This window comes from Mandrillus leucophaeus, unplaced genomic scaffold (genome assembly GCF_000951045.1).
Source record: "Mandrillus leucophaeus isolate KB7577 unplaced genomic scaffold, Mleu.le_1.0 Scaffold394, whole genome shotgun sequence".
NCBI lineage: Eukaryota > Metazoa > Chordata > Mammalia > Primates > Cercopithecidae > Mandrillus > Mandrillus leucophaeus.
In genome coordinates, this window is record NW_012104187.1 from 3,150,550 (window position 1) to 3,171,751 (window position 21,202).

The window sequence follows — 21,202 nt, forward strand, 5'->3', positions numbered from 1 at the left end:
GTAAAAAACCCGGGAGGCGGAGCTTGCAATGAGCTGAGATCCGGCCACTGCACTCCAGCCTGGGCAACACAGCGAGACTCCGTCTCAAAAAAAAAATAAAAAAATAAAAAAATAAAAAAAATAAACCTAACAGAAAGCCATTCTGGAAAACCAGGAGAGTGGCATGATTAGAATTACGGTTTTATAAGATCACTTTGGCTATAGTGTGGATGACGCCCTGAAAGACAACAGAGTGGAGTCAGGGAGATGACTTAAGTAGCTATTGTAATATTGTAGACAAAATATTTTAAGTACCAAATTCTGGCCAGAATTATGGAATGAGAAAAGCAGCAGCTCAGGGAATTTCGATACTAAATTTGGATACAGGGAAGCCACCAGAAAACCAAAAAGAAATTGTGGAAGAGATGGACACTCATGCTAAGCATAATGTTACAAAAGCAAAAAAATTTAAAATAACATTAAAATAGAAGGTGTTTCCAAAAGAAGTTCTTAGGCAAAGACAAATCTGCATAAAGGTCATCTAAGATGAAGACTAAAAATACCCACTGACTTGGCAATGTGAGAGCCATTCCTGACCTGACTGGAGTGGTAGTTGTAGAGGTCACTAAAAAGTGATTGAAAAAAATCAATCAATAGGAGAATTTCTGTTTCTAGCAATAACGCAGACCAGACAACCTAACACCCTTCCTAATTAAAATTACCTAAAAATGAGGGTACATATTCTCAGGATCTCCTGAGGGCTGTGTCACAGGGAAAAAAATATTACCTAAAAACGAATACCCGAGTCCACTAGAAAAGGAAATATCTAGGGGTCAAGAATAAAAAAGGAAACTTGAAGACTTAAAATTCAAAAAATAAATAAATAAATACTCAAAAAAATAAATACTCAAAAAATAAACAATGAAACTTAAAGGTCAAACAGCCTGCCTTAGCAGAGTCAGCCTGTCTCAATAATGTACGAACTTTGGTTTTAATGCCCAAAAGGAAAAGAGATGAGACCTCGGGCCTCTAATGGATGGATGGAAGGATGAAACTGAGATCCTGTTTATATGGCTGAGACTGTCAAAAAGCTACACTTTCAGTGGAAGGGTAGACCACTCTACAAAAAAAAAAAAAAAAAAAAAAAAAAACCCACACACAAAAATCACCCAAAAACCACATCATAGGGAGAAAATAATAACACTTGTCCAATTTGGTCTATGCTCTGGATAAGTGGTAAAAAGTCTGCCATATGAATTTATAGCCACATAGTCTGTGTTCAAGTAGACTTTGGTTTGATAAATCCCAACATTAAATTAATATAAGAAGGGGCAGGGTGGTGAAGCAAACACAAACTTGACTGAAGGAATATATCCTCAACCTGGGATAAAACTAAGTTCACAATCCAAAATAAGGAAACATGGAAGCAACCAATCTCCATGAAGACAAATTAGCAGATACGAACACTTAGACTGCCCTCTAAGAAACTTCGAAAATAGAAATGGCAAATAAAGATTATAAGATAAATATTTTAAATAATTAAGAACCTAAGAGGATGCATTTTTTAAATGTGAGAAAAGAACACTCTATATAAAAAAGAGGAACAAAGAATATCTTGCAGTGGTAGGCAGAATTCTAAAGACAGGTTGGTGTTTCCTGTCCCCTAGTTACTCAATGAAATGTTAATCTAGGTACTGCTATGCAGACTGAATTAAGAATATTGGTTAGCTGACTTTGAAACAAATTATCCTGGGCTATCTAGAAGCATCCAATGTAATCACATGAGCCTTTGAAAGCAGAAGAGGAGCTGGGTGCAGTGGCTCACTTGAGGTCAGGAGTTCGAGACCAGCCTGGCCAACAGGGCGAAACACCTGTGATGGCGCACGCCTGTAATCTCAGCTACTTGGGAGGCTGAAGCATGAGAATCGCTTGAACCCACAAGGCAGAGGTTGCAGTGAGCCAAGATCAGGCCACTGCACTCCAGCCTTGGGCGACAGAGGAAGACTCTGTCTCAAAAAAAAACAAAAAAAAGAGAGAGAGAGAGAGAAGGTAGAAAGTCAGTGAAAGATGTGGCAGAAGAGAAAGTGAGAGATGTGGCAGAAGTGGAAGTCAGACAGATTCTAAGTGTGAGAAGGATTCAACTCAACTGCTGGCTTGAAGACGTAGGGATATGTGCAAGGTATTTATAAAAGCCTCTAAGAGCTAAGGGTTTCTTCCGAAGCCTCGATAAAGGCCCAGCTGGCCAGCACCTGGATTTCAGCCTTGCAAGACACTAAGCAGAGAACCCAGCCAACCCAAACTTCTACTGGTAAAATATGATAAATGAAAGCTAACAAATGTGTGTGGTTTTAAGCTGCTAACTTTCTGATAATTTGTTATGTCAGCAATGGAAAACTAATGTACTTACAGTGCCAGAAAGTAAGGAAACAGTCAAAGAATAGCAGGGATATGTCAAAAGAACAGAGAGCCAGCTCAAAAGGGCTCCCACTGGCTAACCTGAACAATTTTGAGTACCACAATAAATCATGAGTAATAAATTATAGGCCGTAGGAATCCTTAAACACATACTGATATAAACTGAAAATCTGATGAGGAATAGAATATTACATATAGTGTCACAATTTATTCCACAAAATAATTACTAATTGTAAAGGGGGAAAGAAAACCTTTACATTGGGAAAGCCTGATTATGTGTCATTGATGATATGCACTGCAAAGATCATTTCTATAAAATTAATGCCCCCCAAAACATAATCTGAATTTAGTAATAAAAAATGAAATCCAAAACAACTACCCTGTGATCTCCAAAAACATTGACAACTGTCAAAACTTGAATGGCATTTGAAAACCAGATGGTAGTAATATAGCAGTGTTAATTTTCTGTTCTTAATAGTTATACTGTGATATTGTAGGAGAATGTCCTTGTTTGTAAGAAATACATAAGCATTCAGTGCTGATGGGATACTGTGCACAACTTACTCTCAAATGGCTCAGAAAAATAAAGTTCTCTCTACTACACTTGCAATTTTTCCATGAGTTTGAGATTGCTTCAAAATAAAAATATTTTCAGATGTGGGAAAAAAACTACATAGTTCTTTTTTAAAAAAGAAAGAAACAGAAAACCAAACTCGGTTCATTTTAAAAGAGACTTCAAAGAATTCAAACTTCTGGAAGAAAGAATGGAGAAAATGGTAAGATGCTGTATTTTGAAATATAATGGCTAAGACTGCGTAGGGTATCAGTGAAACACATGAATTCTCTCAATCAGGAAGCACAGTAAGTCCAAGGAAGACTTAAGTCATAGATAGACATATCACAAAAATAAAACAAATGATCTTAAACGAGTGTGTGCTGGTAGAACAGTTTCAGAGGTAGGTGCACAAACAAGAATAAGTTAAAGTAAATTGGTTTTTGTTTTTTTTTTGGGGGGGGGCTGTTTTCAAGAGGAAAGATACTAAGAGCACGATTAATGAAAACATAAGAGATGGTGAAAAAAAGAGGGTGAGGAAACTAAAATGACAAGGTTTTTTTTTCCCCCCTGGGAAAGACATCTAATATCTTGAGTACAGGGAAAGTAAAGGAAGAGTATGAGGAGTTAAAAATATATATATTAAACAGTCATAGCAAAAAGTAAGTTTCCAGGCCGGGCACGGTGGCTCATGCCTGTAATCCCAGCACTTTGGGAGGCCGAGGTGGGCGGATCACAAGGTCAGGAGATCGAGACCATCCTGGCTAACACAGTGAAACCCCGTCTCTACTAAAAATACAAAAAATTAGCCAGGCATGGTGGCAGGCGCCTGTAGTCCCAGCTACTCGGGAGGCAGGAGAATGGCGTGGACCTGGGAGGCAGAGGCTGCAGTGAGCCGAGATCACGCCACTGCACTCCAGCCTGGACGACAGAGCGAGACTCTGTCTCAAAAAAAAAAAAAAACCCTAAGTTTCCTAGAGAAGTATATTGACATTGCAAAGCAATTTAAATGTCAGCTGTGACTGTTATGAATCAATGAATGACAGGAATTTTTATATAGTGTGATTTTTTTCTCTATAAACAGTAAGCTCGAATAAAGTATAAAAATATGAGTCACCAGGTTAATGAAGGAGAGTACTTCAACTAAGAGATGAGACACACCTAAATGAGTACAATCATAAGCCTAAGCAAGAAGCATCATGAAACATATATACTACACAGTGATTTTTTTTTTTGTTTCTTTAAAAAGATTAAAAGAAAGATTTAGTGGGGGAAAAAGTATCAAGTAAAATGAAGAACATAATCTCTTTTTTTTTTTTTTTTTGAGACGGAGTCTCGCTCTGTCACCCAGGCTGGAGTGCAGCGGCCGGATCTCAGCTCGCTGCAAGCTCCACCTCCCGGGTTTATGCCATTCTCCTGCCTCAGCCTCCCGAGTAGCTGGGACTACAGGCGCCTGCCACCTCACCTGGCTAATTTTTTGTATTTTTTAGTAGAGACGGGTTTTCACCGTGTTAGCCAGGATGGTCTCGATTTCCTGACCTCGTGATCCACCCATCTCGGCCTCCCAAAGTGCTAGGATTACAGGCTTGAGCCACCGCGCCTGGCCAAAGAACATAATCTTATCAGATATGGTGGTTATCAACATCGGTTGCCATTCTTCATGAATATTTTTGTTTTAAATAAAAACAAAAAAGAACGGCCATATTCAGTTTTAGAAAACAGAGACAAGAAAACACAATACTCTTGAACCATTGATTTTAATACAACCACTATGGCCAGGTGTGGCAGCTCATGCCTGTAATCCCAGCACTTTGGGAGGCCGAGGCAGGAGGATCACTTGAGCTTAGCAGTTGGAGACCAGCCTGGGCAACTTAGTAAAATCTCATCTCTACTAACAAGGAAAAAAAAAAAAAAATTGCTGAGTGTAGTGGTGTGTGCCTGTATTCCCACCTACTCAAGAGGCTGAGGCAGGAGGATTGTTTGAGCCCAAGAAATTGAGACTGCAGTGAGTTATGATGGCACCAATGCACTCCAGCCTGGACTAAGCAAGACTCTGTCTCAAAAATAATAGAAAGATGTGGCAGAATAGGTCAGGCACAGTGGTTCATGCCTGTAATCCCAGCAACTTGGGAGGCTGAGGTGGGGAATTCACGTGAGGCCAGGGATTTGAAACCAGTCTGGGCATCAAAGCAAGACACTGATTAAAAAAAAATAAAAATAATAATAATAATAATATAACCACTGTGATAATTTTGTCAGTCCCCAGTACTTGCAACTTTTTGCTATGATAAATATCTCTGTATGTCTACTCTTGTCATATTTTGTACATTTCCTTAGAACGGAAGTCACTTCTATTAAAGTCCTTTTATTTTTTATTTTTCTAAGACAGGGTCTCATCTGTCACCCAGTCTAGAGTGCAGTAGCATGATCTCAGGTCACTACAGCCTCCGCCTCCCAAGTTCAAGCAATTCTCATGCCTCAGTCTCCCAAGTACCTGGGATTACAGACGTGCACCATCCCACCTGGCTCTTTTTTTTCTTTTTGTAGATATGAGGTTTCACCATGATGACCAGGACGATCTTTTAACTCCTGACCTCAAGTGATCTGCCTGCCTCGGCCTCCCAAAGTGCTGGGATTATAGGCATGAGCCACTGTGCCCAGTCCATTAAGTCCTTAGCACCACAGTCTTGGTACTTTCCTTCTTTCTAGGAAATTTTCTTCATCTGATTTACCCATTTATTATTCTGTTTCTTGGCTGTAACCATTGCGTTATTACCCCTTTACTGTGTTCTTTGCTTTGACTATTATAAAATATAGCTGAATATATAAAATTTCTCTTTTAAAATTTTGTTTCAAATTACTACTATCTTCCCTCATGTCTTATGTTTATTATGCTGATTTGTTTTCTCTCTATAGTTCTATAAAAGACCTAATCTGGGTGGAAAATCAGATTTTATATTATTGGCAACATGAAATAAAGTTTTTTGGTTTCCTAAGCCAAAGCTATAAGCTTTCAATACACCTTTGAAATAAAAATATTAGTTGCTACTAATGCATGCATGATGGAAAAAAGTATGAGAAGAAAAATTCCAAATACCTAGCTGTTATTATATAAATATGCTATTCTGGTAGGAATGGACACATACATATATCCAGAGATATATATCCATATATATATCAAGAGATCCTGAAATAAAATGACCCTCTGAGTGTGAAACAAGTATATCAGCCATCTATAGAAACAGCCCACCAAGGACATGGTCTACAACTCCAGGTTTAATGAAGGTGATTGGGACATAGTTTCTACAAATGCAGGACCAGAGTTAATGTGAAAGGAAGCTGCAAAGCAGTCAAATACATTATAAGAGTGAAAAAAAGTATTATCAAGATTATAATATTTAAACATGATCAAACTGCCTTTATTCTGATGTCCGATTCACTAAGCAAGCACTTTCCAATTATAATTTGTTTTCCCAAGAAGATTACCACAAGGAAGAAGAAGACAAGCAACATTTGGCATTCTTGGCAGTTATGTTATTTTTTTTTTTAAATCATAGATGATTAAATGACATTCTTCCTTACCTTCCATTTCTGAGATTCTGGCTTGAGTAAGCCCATTTGATGAACTCTAGGTATACTGACAAAAGTAAAAAGAGGATAGTAGAATAACCTGTGCAAGAAATGATAAGCACCCGAACCAACATTGAAGAAAAGATGAGTTTTGAAAACAATGAAGAAAAATTAAATATAAAAGTCATGTCTAGAAAGCCTCAAATTAGTAAATTAGAAAAAATGTTCAGAAGGCAGCACTTGGTGATTTATGTAATAGTAAGGAACAGGCAGAGAAAATGACACATAGGCAGGCACAAACAGTAACTCCAGGATAGAGGTATTTCGGACAAAAAAATACAAGAGGAGAGGAGAGAGATCACTTCTCAGGCGATATTGAGAATTTAAAATAAAATAACTAGCTGAGATGCATAACCTTTGCATATTTAAGTATTATTTAATACTCTTATTTAATCATTAAAGCCCTATTCTGAAGTACACTAAAGAGAAAACGCTTTTGTAAACACATTCAAGTTACTACACATACCTGAAAGAATCAGTTATTTTGGGGGGAATCTATTTTAAAAATTTATAATAATTTAAAAATTCATTAATTCAAATTACGAAGGTTTTAGAAAACTAATTCGGTTTCTGACAGCGAATGTTTCCACAGTGATTCCCTGTCTTCCTTCAAACTTAATTTTTCTACATGTTCACTTGATCTCTTCCCATCTGTTCCAGATTCTATGAAATATCACTCCTTGAATCTTAATCTCCTTCCTACTATTAAGATTTCCCTATCTTACAATACACCTGATTCAACCTCTTTCTCTGTCTTCTCTATCCACATTTCTCAGCCTATACCAGTCTCAGAGTTTCAGTTACTACCCCCTAAGTGGCTTTCAATTCTCTTTGGTGCCCAAGCTCTGTGCTAAACATCTCTACCTAAATACTGTGTTAGTAAATGAATACCCGTCCTTTCCAGCTTCTGTCATCACCAGTTCTTCTTGGGTAATACACATCTCATCAGTTTGACTTCCAGGATCCTCATTCAGGCCATCAATAAATTTGGTTAGATTATAACAAAAAACTATTGGGTTACTCTGTTTCAGCGTTAGCTCTTTTCCATCTTTTTACATGCTACCCACCAGTTGAAGCTTCCTAAAGTACAGGTTTGATTATCTTTTTTCCAACTCAACACCAACTGCTTTCAATTCCTTGGACTAATAGCTAATGTTGTTATTTTTCATGTCAAATATCAGTATCTTGGAGGTAAAACATGCCAAGAAAAAAAAAATGTGTATATATATGAAAAACACACATACGACATATATTAGTTTACACAGCCTGTGTATTCTCATTCTATGCCATTGCTCATGCTAACTGTATATAGCTCAGACTAAGAATCTAGCTCTGATCCCTATATCTCCAAATAACAAAATTTTACATATTCTTTAAGCATCAGGTCAAATGTTATATTACCTGGATAGCTCATTCCCTCAGCTGAAAGCAATTTTCCCTGGCCTTGAACTCCTCCTGACCATTAAAGAAGTTATAAGTACATCCCTTGAAATTATTACTTATATATTTATTTTAGATTTCTTATAAGTACATCCTTTTATATTTCTTATAAGTACATCCCTTGAAATTACTGCATATATATGTGTATATATATGTATTTTTTTACATTATATATATGTGTGTGTATATATATAAAAGATATATATATATATTTCTTTTCCTTTTAGAGTGTATGTTCTCAAGGGGGGGACTCATATGCCACATATTTATCTTTTGCAGTATACTTATTTCCCCAAAGCAACTAACCAGGACCTTACATATAGACATAAAGAAAGAACATAATATATTCTTGTCAAATGATAAAAAACTAAGACAGTCTCAAGAAGGAAAGTGCCATATTGAAGATACATCCTATAAAATTAGCTTTATCAACATGTTAAAAATGAGGATTTTAGGGGAGGGAAATGAGCGGATGCATACCTCAAGTGGTTAAGAGTAGTAGATTTCATTCTGTAGATCAGAATACACATGTTCTCTCTGAACTGATCCAGAGTATTTGAGATATATGTTAAAGAATCAGAGAATTATCATGATTATAAAACATGAAATATGGTCTCATATTCTTCCTGATCTTAGTGAGAGAAGGGACACGGGTGTAGAAAGTGGTCCTTACAAAATCAGACCTAGGAGCCTAGGTCCTTACAAGTAAAGTTTTAGAAATTCTAAGATCTATCTACTATGACTTAAGCAACATGACAAATCCAATAAGTACAACGATAAGAACTTATAGTTCATCCCACCTACCATCCAAGGTTAAAGATAATTCCTTTCAGGCATCATTTTTTTAATGAGTACATACTGCTAATATTGCTTTGTATGGGAAGGTTTCCAAGCTACAATAGGATTAATTTAACACTATTATGTTTAGAACCATGCTGGAGTTTGGTACATACCTATGAATTTAAGTTCTTGCTTTGTTAGTGTAGAACTGTCATCTCTGTCTAAAGAAAAGACACACTTTAATTTCAGCTTTTTAATCACCACTTCCTAAAAACAATCATGATAGACAAGTTGAAAAACTGAAGATATTATGATGGCGGCAGGGGTGCAGCGTGGGGGTGGATCATTGGGGTTAAAATCCCCATGAAACCTATGTAAATTTAAAAAATAGCAGTGCTCCAAATAAAGCGAGTACTAATGACATTACCATTTAACATAAAAGTAATTATTATACAACTCATTCCCATTTGCACTGCTTCCCTCACTCAATTGGAACTTTTCAGGTTCCACCCCTCTCGTAGTTTCAATGAAACAGTGCAGATTCATTTTGCATTATAAAAGTTAACTTGGATACTGGAAACTACTTTTTCTCCCCAGTGGTGGACTCATCAGCCAAATGTGAAAACTATTTTTTCTCCCCAGTGGGGGACTCACCAGCCCAATGTGTTTACCCCTTAAGAGTCTTTGAAGCCTATCTTCAAGGAACCAAGAGCAACAAAGTAGCCTGGATACTTTGAAATGGAAAGTTTTATCTATAGTGTAAGTCTTATACTATCTTATTATCAAGGCTGTATTATATTAGTCAAACTCTTTCCTACACAGGCATAATCACAGCCCTGCCAATAAGACTTCATATCATTTCATCATGTGTTCTATCTCCCACAAACTCATCATAGCTCCTTACCATTTTTCTGATTCAAGACAGCAATTCCAAGGTCTAGGTTTACTACCCTTTCTTTAGAATTTCATTTCAACCCCGTACAATCAATGTGCTTTGCAGCTCTTTACTATGCCCAAGGCCTAGTTCCCTTCCCCTTTTTTAACCTAATTATCCCTTACCAAGTGATTCAGTTTGCGTGTATAGAAACAAACTTAGTAGCACTTGATATATCCTAGGATGTGACAATTTACTGTATAAGCATAAAGAACACACTAACTCATAAGAAGAAACAATGTCTGTTGTGATTAAAAGGAAATCAGATTTAGAATGAGTAGATTCTCAATCTCCATACTGCTCACAGCGACAACTCATCCCCCATCAGTAATATCTCATTACACATAGTGAATCTCAAATGATATTGGCTTTGGAACAATTATATGAGTATTACTCATCCCACTTCCATGGAATCCTATCCACTTAATGCTTCCCTGAAATAAAAAAGGGACACATATGAAGGACAAAGATTCAGTTTCTTATAAACTAGTCTGACAAGCCTACGTAGAACCCTGTTCTTGAGGAAGAATGTTCACCTCTAAAATCAACTGGCATTTATATGTATACTCATCATAAAGCACATATGTATGAATAATTGGTTAACATTACCTCCTCCAACAAACCCTATTTGTTTAGTGAGCACAGCTGTCTCAAACCAGAAGCATCATAATTAAAGGGAATTTAAAAGCGCAATAAATGGGACGCGGAACTCAATTAGCAATATACTGCTGTGAAAATTGACCTAAGTAAGCTCTTTAGTACTTTATTTATTCATTCATTCATTTATTTTTTAGGCAGAGTCTTGTTCTGTCACCTAGGCTGGAATGCAGTGGTGCGATCTCACCTCACTGCAACCTCTGCCTCCTGGGTTCAAGCGATTCTCCCCACCTCAGCCTCCCAAGTAGCAGGGATTACAGGCATGTGCCATCACGCCTGGCTAATTTTTGTATTTTTAGCAGACAAGAGGTTTCGTAATGTTGACCAGGCTGGTCTCAAACTCCCAAAGTGCTGGGATTGCAGGCATGAGCCACCATGCACGGCCCCAAGGAAATATTATATATTAACAGTCATAGATATTGAGATTAAAGCATATGTCTTGATTTGTTCTTTCTCAGAGAGGATCTTAGGACTTAAGGTGATTCTTTTGGGTATGTGAAATAACTTCATAAACTTTTGAAATTGGGTGTTTTCAGGTAAAGAATTAAGGATAATATTGATACAAAGAAAAGTACTTTAGGAAAACACCTTACCAATTTCAAAAACCAATTTAGGTCCACTAGGATAAATTGCATACGATCAGAGAAATTTAGGAAATTAAAAAATGGAAGAAATAGTATTAAAATTATTGTCCCAACAGAGGAAAAAGGAAACAGAAAAGTTACGAAAGGTATATTATATATGTAAAGATATATTTAAAGGTATGCAAAGATATATTATGTAAAGGAAATTCCGGAAACTTTTAAGGCAGTTTGGAAAGGGTAAAACATAGTTATTTAAATATCTTAAAGAATACTACATGGAGAATTAAACAGATGCCCATAAAAGAAAGTGCCTTGTATTTCATGTTTGGTTTTGTGGTGGTGCCTTGGAATGATGCAGCCTAAGAGATTTCATGATCTTAATAAATTGTAAGTTTAATTTCTCTATTTCACTTAATAGAAGTATTTTAAATGCTTGTAAAAATGATGAAACAAGTAGTATGTATTAAAAGATTATAGTTTAGTTTTATAGTCCAGTTGAAAACTAGCATATCATCCTCCTAGTTTTCATTGTCATGTCTCAGGGATGATTTTGCTCTAGTGTTTGCCAGGTTCTTTAATAATTTATTTATGAGCTTTTTTTTTTCCTGACTGGACTATAAACTCATTTAGGATCGAAGTTGGCTTTTATTCATCTTATTTTGTCAGTATTTAGCTAATCATCTAATAGGCTTGCCATAACTGTTGAATGAATGAAAACAGCTGTTAATTGCTACATTGTCCTAGAATAACTTCCATATATATTCTTGGGAATATGTTCATTTTCTTTGGGAATTAACTTTGTATTAGACTGTCTTGTCTCTTCCAGTATAGTAACTTGGTTCTTTGCTAAATAGAGTTGTTTCATACATTTGTTTTGGCCTTTCTCACTTTTAATATTATTTTGAAATGCTGGTTTAAAGTAGCCAAAGAGGCTGGGCATGGTGGCTCATGCCTGTAATCCCAACACTTTGGGAGGCCGAGGTGGATCACTTGCAGATCACTTGCAGCCAGGAGTTTGAGACCAGCCTGGCCAACATGGTGAAACCCTGTCTCTACTAAAAATACAAAAATTGGCCAGGCGTGGTGGTAGGCACCTGTAATCCCAGCTACTTGGGAGGCTGAGGCAGGAGAATCGCTTGAACCCAGGAGGCGGAGATTGCAGTGAGCTGAGATCACACCATTGCACTCCAGCCTGGCAACAGAGTGAGACTCTGTCAATATTTTCTTGGTCATTACACTTGTATTAATTTTTCCAGAATAAGTTTTGTGAAGTAATAAATTTTAGTTTTATAAAGTTCTATTTAAAACATTTTGAAATGCATCAGTTGCCAGAATAAATGATGAAAATAATTCAGAGTTTCAACTGTCTAATGAAAGATTTTTTTTGAAGTTTCACAAATGTGAGATAAATATGACTAAGATATATTTCACAGAAACAAAATAAGTGCCTAGAGAAAGAGTAGAAACCAACTGGAGGAAGTATTAGAACATCACATACGAGAACCCGAAAGTATTGAAAAAAGAAAGGGTTCTTTTTTTTTCTTTTGAGACGGAGTTTCACTCTTGTTGCCCAGGCTGGAGTGCAATGGCATGATCTCAGCTCACCGCAACCTCCGCCTCCCGGGTTCAAGCGATTCTCCTGCCTCAGCCTCTTGAGTAGCTGGGATTACAGGCATGCGTCACCATGCCTAGTTAATTTTGTATTTTTAGTAGAGACAGGGTTTCTCCATGTTGATCAGGCTGGTCTCGAACTCCCGACCTCAGGTGATCCACCCGCCTCGGCCTCCCAAAGTGCTGGGATTACAGGTGTGAGCCACTGCACCCGACCAGAAAGGGTTAATTCTATCAAAGAGTCTGAAAAAGAAAAAACTTTGCAGGAAATAAATAAAACTACACTTAGTTTTAATGACTACTTTTACTAGATAAAGTTGGAAGTCCACATCAACAGATACAAACAAGGTCTATGTCAGAGATGTTGCATATAATAGTATAATGTATCAGGAAACTACAAATAGCTTCTATTGATGCAACGTAAAGTTGGGGAGAAGAAGGGATGACACTGGAGAGTCAGATTACAACGAGATGAAGAAAAACTCCACATGCCATGTGAAGGAGTATAAATTTTATCCCATAAGTCCCAGAAAATTCTCTAAGTAAGACAGTTTGACATGGTCTGATTTGCACTTTAGATTGACCATTAATTCCAGTAGCATCTAGAAAAGGGACTGGATAATGGAACGAAGGTTAGGAGTTTGCTGAAACAGTTCAAACGACAATATAGGACATTACCAAGTGGGCAGTGGAAATATAAAAGAAAAGGAAGTTAAACTGATCAATAATAGAAAAAAGCTTTTTTAAAAAAACATGACTAGGAAAATGAGAGGGCAGAGTTGAGGTTAACTTCCTAGCATAAGTCTGGCTGAGGTGGCTGAGTACCATACGGAAATGAAGCTTCTTAGGTTTTTGGAAATATAAATCTGCAACTCAGGAGAAAAGTCTAAATTGGAGGCATAGATTTGGAAAGCTAATAAGCACAGGAGATATTTGAAGCTGTAGGTATGCAGATTTTCCAAGGGAGTATGTAAAAGAGTCAAGGAGAAAATACTGTGAGAAAAACAATCAAGGACTAATCAAATAAATCATAAAAAGCAGATATAATCTCAGAAAGAAATGTACTAGCCAGGCATGGTGGTACACACCTGTAGTCCCAGTTACTCAGGGGACTGAGGTGGGAGGATCACTTGAGCCCACGAGTTGAAGGTTGCAATGACCTATGATCATGCCACTGCACGCCAGCCTTGGTAAGAAAGCAAGATTTTGCTTCTAAAAAAAAAATAAAAACTTAGAAAAAAAAACTAAAAATATATAGCTGTAAAGAACTATGTTCATAAAGATAAAAGATTCCAATCAATAATCCAACCATCCATCTTAAGTAACTAGAAAAGGGTATGGCTGGGCGTCGTGGCTCACACCTGTAATCCCAGCACTTTGGGAGTCCACCTGGGAGAACCCAGGAGGCAGAGGTTGCAGTGAGCTGATATCACGCCATTGCACTGCAACCTAGGCAACAAGAGCAAAACTCTGTCTCAAAAGAAAAAAAAAAAAAAAAACCCCGAACACAAAAAATTTCAAGAGAAAATAAAAGAGAAAGAAAAGCTAACTGTTGGGGGAGAAAAAAGAGAAAATACAGTACAAATTTTTCCAACGAAGTCCAAGAGACTCTCCCTCAATCACCCACAGGATAAACATCATTCACTAGGTGTCAATCCTACACTTGCAATGAAAAATATAAATCCATTACATTGGTCCCATGATGTCTACTTTCTTTGAATCTCAAGTTTATTTTCTAAAGATGTTCACGATTAAAGAATAAAAGAACAATTCTAAATTTACTTATGCAAACTGAAGATGATGTTAAACAACTTCAGCTTTTATACTTCTCTCCCAAAGAACAGTAACAAGTTTATTTTATTTTCAAGGATGCTGCCAATCACTTTTCCCTGTAGATACCTAGTGTTGAGGGACTCCTTGTTATCAAGAGTATTCATTATCTAAGCTTCCACAAGCACAGGTTGCATAGGGAGGTAAGAATTATGAATCAATCTATTAATTAATAAAAAATAACTTATAAGATAAGCCTCCCACCCTAACAGCGCCCACCCTTAAAGCAACAAGAGTGTCTATGCCTGCTCATTATGCCATTAGTCTCTTGTTGGCTGTAGATACTGTAAACATCTGACAATAAAATCCAAGCGCAACACATATTGACTGCAAATTAAACCACATTAGCAAAATATGCAAGATTTCATGAAGTTAATGAAAAATGTATTGAAAAACTGCTTGGAATCAAGCAGTCTTGAACAAATGAGTCTTGAACATAAACAGTCTTGAATAAATGAGATCAGTTAATAAATGAAAAAGAAAATCAACAAAGTTGACACTACCCTCAAAATGAGAATTTTTGAACATCAAAGGGTTATGAAGGTTCTTTGAGGAAACTGAAGAAACCTCCAAACATTTTTTGCAAGAATAATCTTCATTATAATTACATTACAAAGACAGTATTTGCCTTATATGCTGATTTCAGAACCCAATGCAGCAAAAGATACAACTCCACTGTAAAAAACCTCATACCAAACCAGATGTAATTTAAAATACTATCTTCCATTTATTCACTATGTGGAATATGGGGTTAAATGATTAAAGTATTCTACATATTAATAAACCCAAACCCTAAAAAATAAAATTCATATTCCAAGCAAATTCTTCACGTAGGTACCAATAATTACCTGCACTGGCAAGAGAGATCTCAAAAGAACTAGAAAAACCATTTGTAAAAATAAAAAGATTTTCAGAAACTTTAAACGCTATTATCATTTTGCCTTAAAAAGAAACAATAAAAGCCAAACTGATGAACCATATTGACCTATCATCCTCTTATTAGCAATCTACAAAAATTTTTCACTAAGGTGCTGAACAATTGACTCACTGCAGCACTGGATTTCATCTAATCAATAGAACATGCCAGCTTTCAATCGAGATTCTCTACAAAAGGCAACCTTTGTGATAAACGAACCACTAGAGAAGATTCTAATAAAACTTACCATTGTGTATTGCATTCAGCAACTCTGAGAACGCTTTTAAGTAAGGAAAAAAGGACTTCAGGTTAAGATCATTCTCAAACACACAAAAGAAATACATAGCCATAGACTGAATCAGTATAATAAAATTTCAGTAAGTCTATCATGTATCATTGTTTGAATCATTAAAACTGCAAGCTTGGCTCCATTTTTACACGGTATAAATTTTTAAATATTGTATTCCACTTGCCAACACATTATCAACTAAATTGAGATATGTTAGATATATTGCCATAATGACAATAATTTCCTTAGTAATAAATATGTATTTCAAATCACTTTTTAAAAGACATTTATGTCAACATAATGTCTTGCTAAAAGCGAGTCACTATAGGATGCAATTCTATATAGGTAAATCTGCCTTAGGGCACACTTAACAATATTTATCATAAAGAAAAACCTCATTATATCATCTAACTCTATCGAATATTCTCATTTCCTAGACTTCAGTGTAAGAAAGCCTCAACACATGTAGAAGACTAATCAAGAAAGCCACCTAGTGCAAATATACAAATATTGAAACATTATAAGAATAGAAAACAAAATGTTAAAAAAAAAAAAACATTATTTCAAGAAGGAGGTGAAGTTACAATTCTGCAATAAAAGCACCATAATAAAGGACCAACAATAATTAAAATTTATACACAATTTGACTGTACTATGGGCCCATAACAAGACAAAGCAGTATATTATCTCTGCAGGAGAAAAAATATGTTCAATTAAGAAAAACTTGCATTTTGGAAAATTAAAATTGAGAGGTTCCCAGGTGGCATAACATACTAGAAAGAGCACCAGAGGAGACAAAAGGCTTGGGTTATCAACCCAGTTAAACAACTTACTAGTTGTTGGGCAAGCTCCATCATGCCGATACTGCATGGAAATTTCTGTTGAGAGGAAGGAAAAAGGAAATCAGTGAATAAATTGCCAGTGACTCAAGGGTAAAAAAAGAAATAGGCCAGAAAAATGGAGGGAAATTCACCTAAAAGTGTAGTTAAGTAGGCCAACTAGAACTTCAAAAACAAAAATTATAAGCTAATAATTGGGATGTGAGGGGGAGAACCAAATGTGACAGAATTCTCATAAATCTTAATGGGAGTGTGTGGAATGTATCTGTGTGTTTTTACAAAGAGTGAGGAAAAGACATAAGGGCTTACAAATGAATCTGTATAACAGTGTCTGAGAATATAAGGCTTCATTAATGCGAGAAAGTATGATTCGCAACATGATACACTAATACGCTTTAGATTTTCGGGGTTTTTTTTTTTTTTTGGAGACAAAGTCTCACTCTGTAGCCCAGGATGGATTGCAGTGGCACAATCTCAGCTCACTGTAACCTCTGCCTCCTGGGTTCAAGTGATCCTCCCACCTCAGCCTCCCAAATAACTGGGACTACAGGTGCACGTCACCACGCCCAGCTAATTTTTGTATTTTTAGTAGAAACAGGGTTTCACCATGTTGGCCAGGCTGGTCTGGAACTCCTGACCTCAAGTGATATGCCTGCCTTGACCTCCCAAAGTGCTGAGATTACAGATGTGAGCCACCGCTCTAGGCCTAGGTCATTCATTAGATGGGAAGAGTTTGCCAAAAACATTTGAATACTGTTTTCATGTGGAAATCACAATTTAAGTATGAAAATTTAGTTGATATATGAGCATAAATACATTATGACTTACATAGCAGCATAAAACTCATTAAGTTACACTTAGCTCACTATCTTGAACCATTCATTTTTGAGAAAGATGGCTGCGTGTGGTGGCTCAAGCCTGTAATCCCAGCACTTTGAGAGGTCAAAGTAGGCACATGAGGTCAGGAGTTTGACACCAGCCTGCCCAATATGGAACATAAAAATTAGCCGGGCACGGTGGCGCATGCCTGTAATCCTAGCTACTTGGGAGGCTGAGGCACAAGAATCGCTTGAACGTGGAAAACAGGTTGCAGTGAGCCGAGATTGTAACACCACACTCCAGCCTGGGCGACAGAGCAAGACACGGTTTCAAAAAAAAAAAAAAAAAAAAAAAAAAACAAGAAAAGAGAAAGATAACAAATGAATAAGACATTATTACCCTTACTCTTTTATTCCACCGAAACAAGAACAAGCAGAAGGTGCAGAGGACAAGGCAATAAAACACTACTAAAAGCAAAATCTGCTCAGAATATGAGAACTTAATTTCTATATGGCTTTCTAAGGGAAATATAACTGATAAAACTGGACCAAGGCTGTGACTCAAAGGACCTGGGTTTGCTAATTCTGGAAGCAACTGGTATTCCCTTATGGCTAACACTGTTGGCAAAAGTTTTTTAAAGGAGGGATACCTGGGAATTCCTTGGATATTATTTAACCAAAAACGTAGCCCCCAAATCCAAAACTTTTTGAGTGCTCCCATGACTCTCATGCTCATTGCAGCATTTTTGCATTTCTGATTTTCAGATTAGGGATGCTCAACTGGTAAGTATATATAATGCAAGTATTGCAAAATCCCCCAAAAATCTGAAATTCCAAACACTATGGTCTCAAGAATTTTTAATAAATGTTACTCAACCTGTACTTTGAAAGGACATAGTACGTCCCAGGAAATGCTAAACCATCAACCTCTTGCACTTTGAGTTCTTTATGCCTCGTGTTCCATTACTGGAACCTAAATTTGTGGGAGTTCTTTATATCCTACTGCTCAAGGTCATCACCAGGGTCTGATTTTTCACACAGAAAAAGTTGCAACCTCCAGCATAAATGGGTTAATGAATATCAGACTTTTCTCAGAGAAAATAACAAGATGATTTTAGTGAAGAAAAAGATGTTCTCAACTTTCACTTTAGTAAATCATAAATTTTTGTAATGTGGTGAAGATAAATAGCAAGGAGGAAAGGACAGATTGTCAACTCTTTCAAAACGGTTTTTGATGTTTCAAAAGACCCCGTGCCTAACTGTTCAGAACTCAAAAGAACGTACATAGAAAAGAGTTCAGTCAAAAGAAGAACAAAACCTATAAGCCCCAAACTTAAAACTCTTAGAAATCACTTTTTTTTTCTTTTTTTTTTTTTTGAGACAGAGTCTCGTTCTGCCGCCCAAGCTGGAGTGCAGTGGCCGGATCTCAGCTCACTGCAAGCTCCGCCGCCCAAGTTTACGCCATTCTCCTGCCTCAGCCTCCCGAGTAGCTGGGACTACAGGCGCCTGCCACCTCGCCCGGCTAGTTTTTTGTATTTTTTAGTAGAGACGGGGTTTCACCGTGTTAGCCAGGATGGTCTTGATCTCCTGACCTCGTGATCCGCCCGTCTCGGCCTCCCAAAGTGCTGGGATTACAGGCTTGAGCCACCGCGCCCGGCCTGAAATCACTTTTAAAAACACACTATTTTTCCATTTTGTACAAGTCACTATAAAACAGGTCATTTATCAGGACACACTTCAATCCATAATAAAAATTTTACAATCTAAACTCTGAATCAAACATTTTATAGGTGTTTTTCTAGGCTTCTACTCTAATTTGATCTACGGTTCCCAGAAAAAATGTACTCTGCTACAATTTGAACATGTCATGAGAGAATTTTGATTACTATTAAAACTAATACTTCTAGCCAATAATTTCAAGAGGGAATCACAACATTAGAATCTGACTCTACTGCTTTACATCCTAGTTGTAAAGGAGAAATAACAACATCAACAGGAGCTATCCTATTTCACAAGGCTGTTCCAAGGATCAAATGAGAAAGTAACTAAAGAGTTCCTAAGAAACTTAAATGTACTCAAATAAGACATTATATAAGCATTGCTAAGCTGAATGAGACAGGATTTTTTTCTTTTCCATTAATGAAATTCTTTAATAACGATAATTAGCCACAATAGTTGTTTTAAGAAAAAGATCATTAGCTTATCAGTCTGATTTCTTCAGTCTGGCATTCATTTCTCCATGAACCCATCCTACCCTATAAACATTACCTTCACAGTGCCACAAACACAAGCTTCCTGTTCCTATTAGGCTTTTCCCTCAAACAGACCTTTACTTTCTTTTCAGGCAACGTTGGCCTTCATTTTCTGCCTACTTCAAAGTACAATTCAACCTCTCCATGATCTTTTCCAACTTAACAATATTTTTCATCACAAACTGGCAAAATAAATACTACATGAAAAGCTCTAAAAATAGCCAGGCCCAGGGGCTCATATCTGTAATCCCAGCATTTTGCAAAGCTGAGGCAGGTGGATCATGAGGTCAAGAGATGGAGACCATCCTGGCCAACATGGTGAAACCCTGTCTCTACTAAAAATACAAAAATTAGCTGGGCGTGGTGGCACGCACCTGTAGTCCCAGCTACTAGGGAGGCTGAGGCAGGGGAATTGCTTGAACTCGGGAGGAAGAGGTTGCAGTGAGCCGAGATCAGGCCACTACACTCTAGCCTGGGTAACAAAGCAAGACTCCAACTCAAAAAAAAAAAAAAAGAAAAGAAAAGAAAAGAAAAAAAGCAAAGTTTTACAAATAAAGTAATTTGTCTTACAGCTTAGCTATTAACACTCAGAGGGCAAGTACAAAATCATACAGGATACTACTAACCACATGACATACACTCATGAGAAAACTAATGGTATTCACTCATTTTTAAAAATGATGTTTAACATTTACTATGTTCAAAGCACTGTGTTGGAAGTGGGGATACAATTGTGAATGTCAGAAACAGCCCCTAGCCTCAGGACTATTATAGTGAATGTCACAGTTTAACTAACGTGCTTACAAAGGTCATCTTCGACATTACTAAATTATCAACCTGTCATTCAAGAAAGTCAATCTTTTAGAAAGGGCATCATGAAAAACAATTTGTGATGATGTAATACATAATACAGTTGTCTTCTGTATTTGTGGGATTCCACATCTGGGGATTCAACCATCCTTGCATAGAAAATATCTGGAGGAAAAAATTGAGTCTGTAATGAATGTGTACAGACTTTTTTTCCTGTCATGATTCCCTAAGCAATACAGTATAACAACTATTTACATAGCATTTACATGATACTAGATATTACAAGAAATCTAGAAATGAATAAGTACACAGGAAGATATGCATAGGTTATATGAAAATACTATAACATTTTATAACAGAAACCTGAGCATCTTGGACTTTGGTATTTATTTGCAGGAGGTCCAGGAACCAATTCCGCATGGATGCCAAAGGATGACTGTATACATTTTCTCCTTCCTAGTTATTTATTATATGGGGGGGAAGCTTCTTGTTTCCCCAATTACTAAACGATTTCTCAATTTCAAATTAGTTCGAAGGAAAAATTAACTTTTCATACTAGTAAGAAACACTATTGCTGAAAGTTAAATTATTGGTTCAAATTTGTTCAGGGATCTCTTTGCTTAAAGTAAAACTGACGTTACAATAGTGTGGTGTTAGACGCTCATCAGCAAACACCTGTTAAACTGTCTAATTAAACGGCTCTGGACCCAGGGAAAATGCATATCTCCATCACTTAAAACCTAAGAGAATTCTGTCTCAGTTTCTTGTCCTATATAAGAAGGAATAACACTTAATGCTTATTAACTGCTTAACACAGTGTGTGGCACACACTCAGTGTTCATCAGCAGTTAGCAATTCTTAACTT

The 21,202-nt window shown here is 36.8% G+C and overlaps 1 protein-coding gene across 1 annotated transcript in view; it reads right to left on the reverse strand.

Annotated features, from left to right (window-relative positions):
- The window catches only part of MLLT10 (myeloid/lymphoid or mixed-lineage leukemia (trithorax homolog, Drosophila); translocated to, 10), a 134,681-nt gene that overhangs the window by 54,942 nt on the left and 58,537 nt on the right, over nucleotides 1-21,202 (reverse strand). The window contains exons 7-8 of the mRNA XM_011991333.1: nucleotides 16,452-16,496; nucleotides 15,577-15,609 (exon numbers count right to left, since the gene is read on the reverse strand). Coding sequence (XP_011846723.1) covers nucleotides 15,577-15,609; nucleotides 16,452-16,496 — 78 coding nt within the window. The remainder of the gene's footprint in view (nucleotides 1-15,576; nucleotides 15,610-16,451; nucleotides 16,497-21,202) is intronic.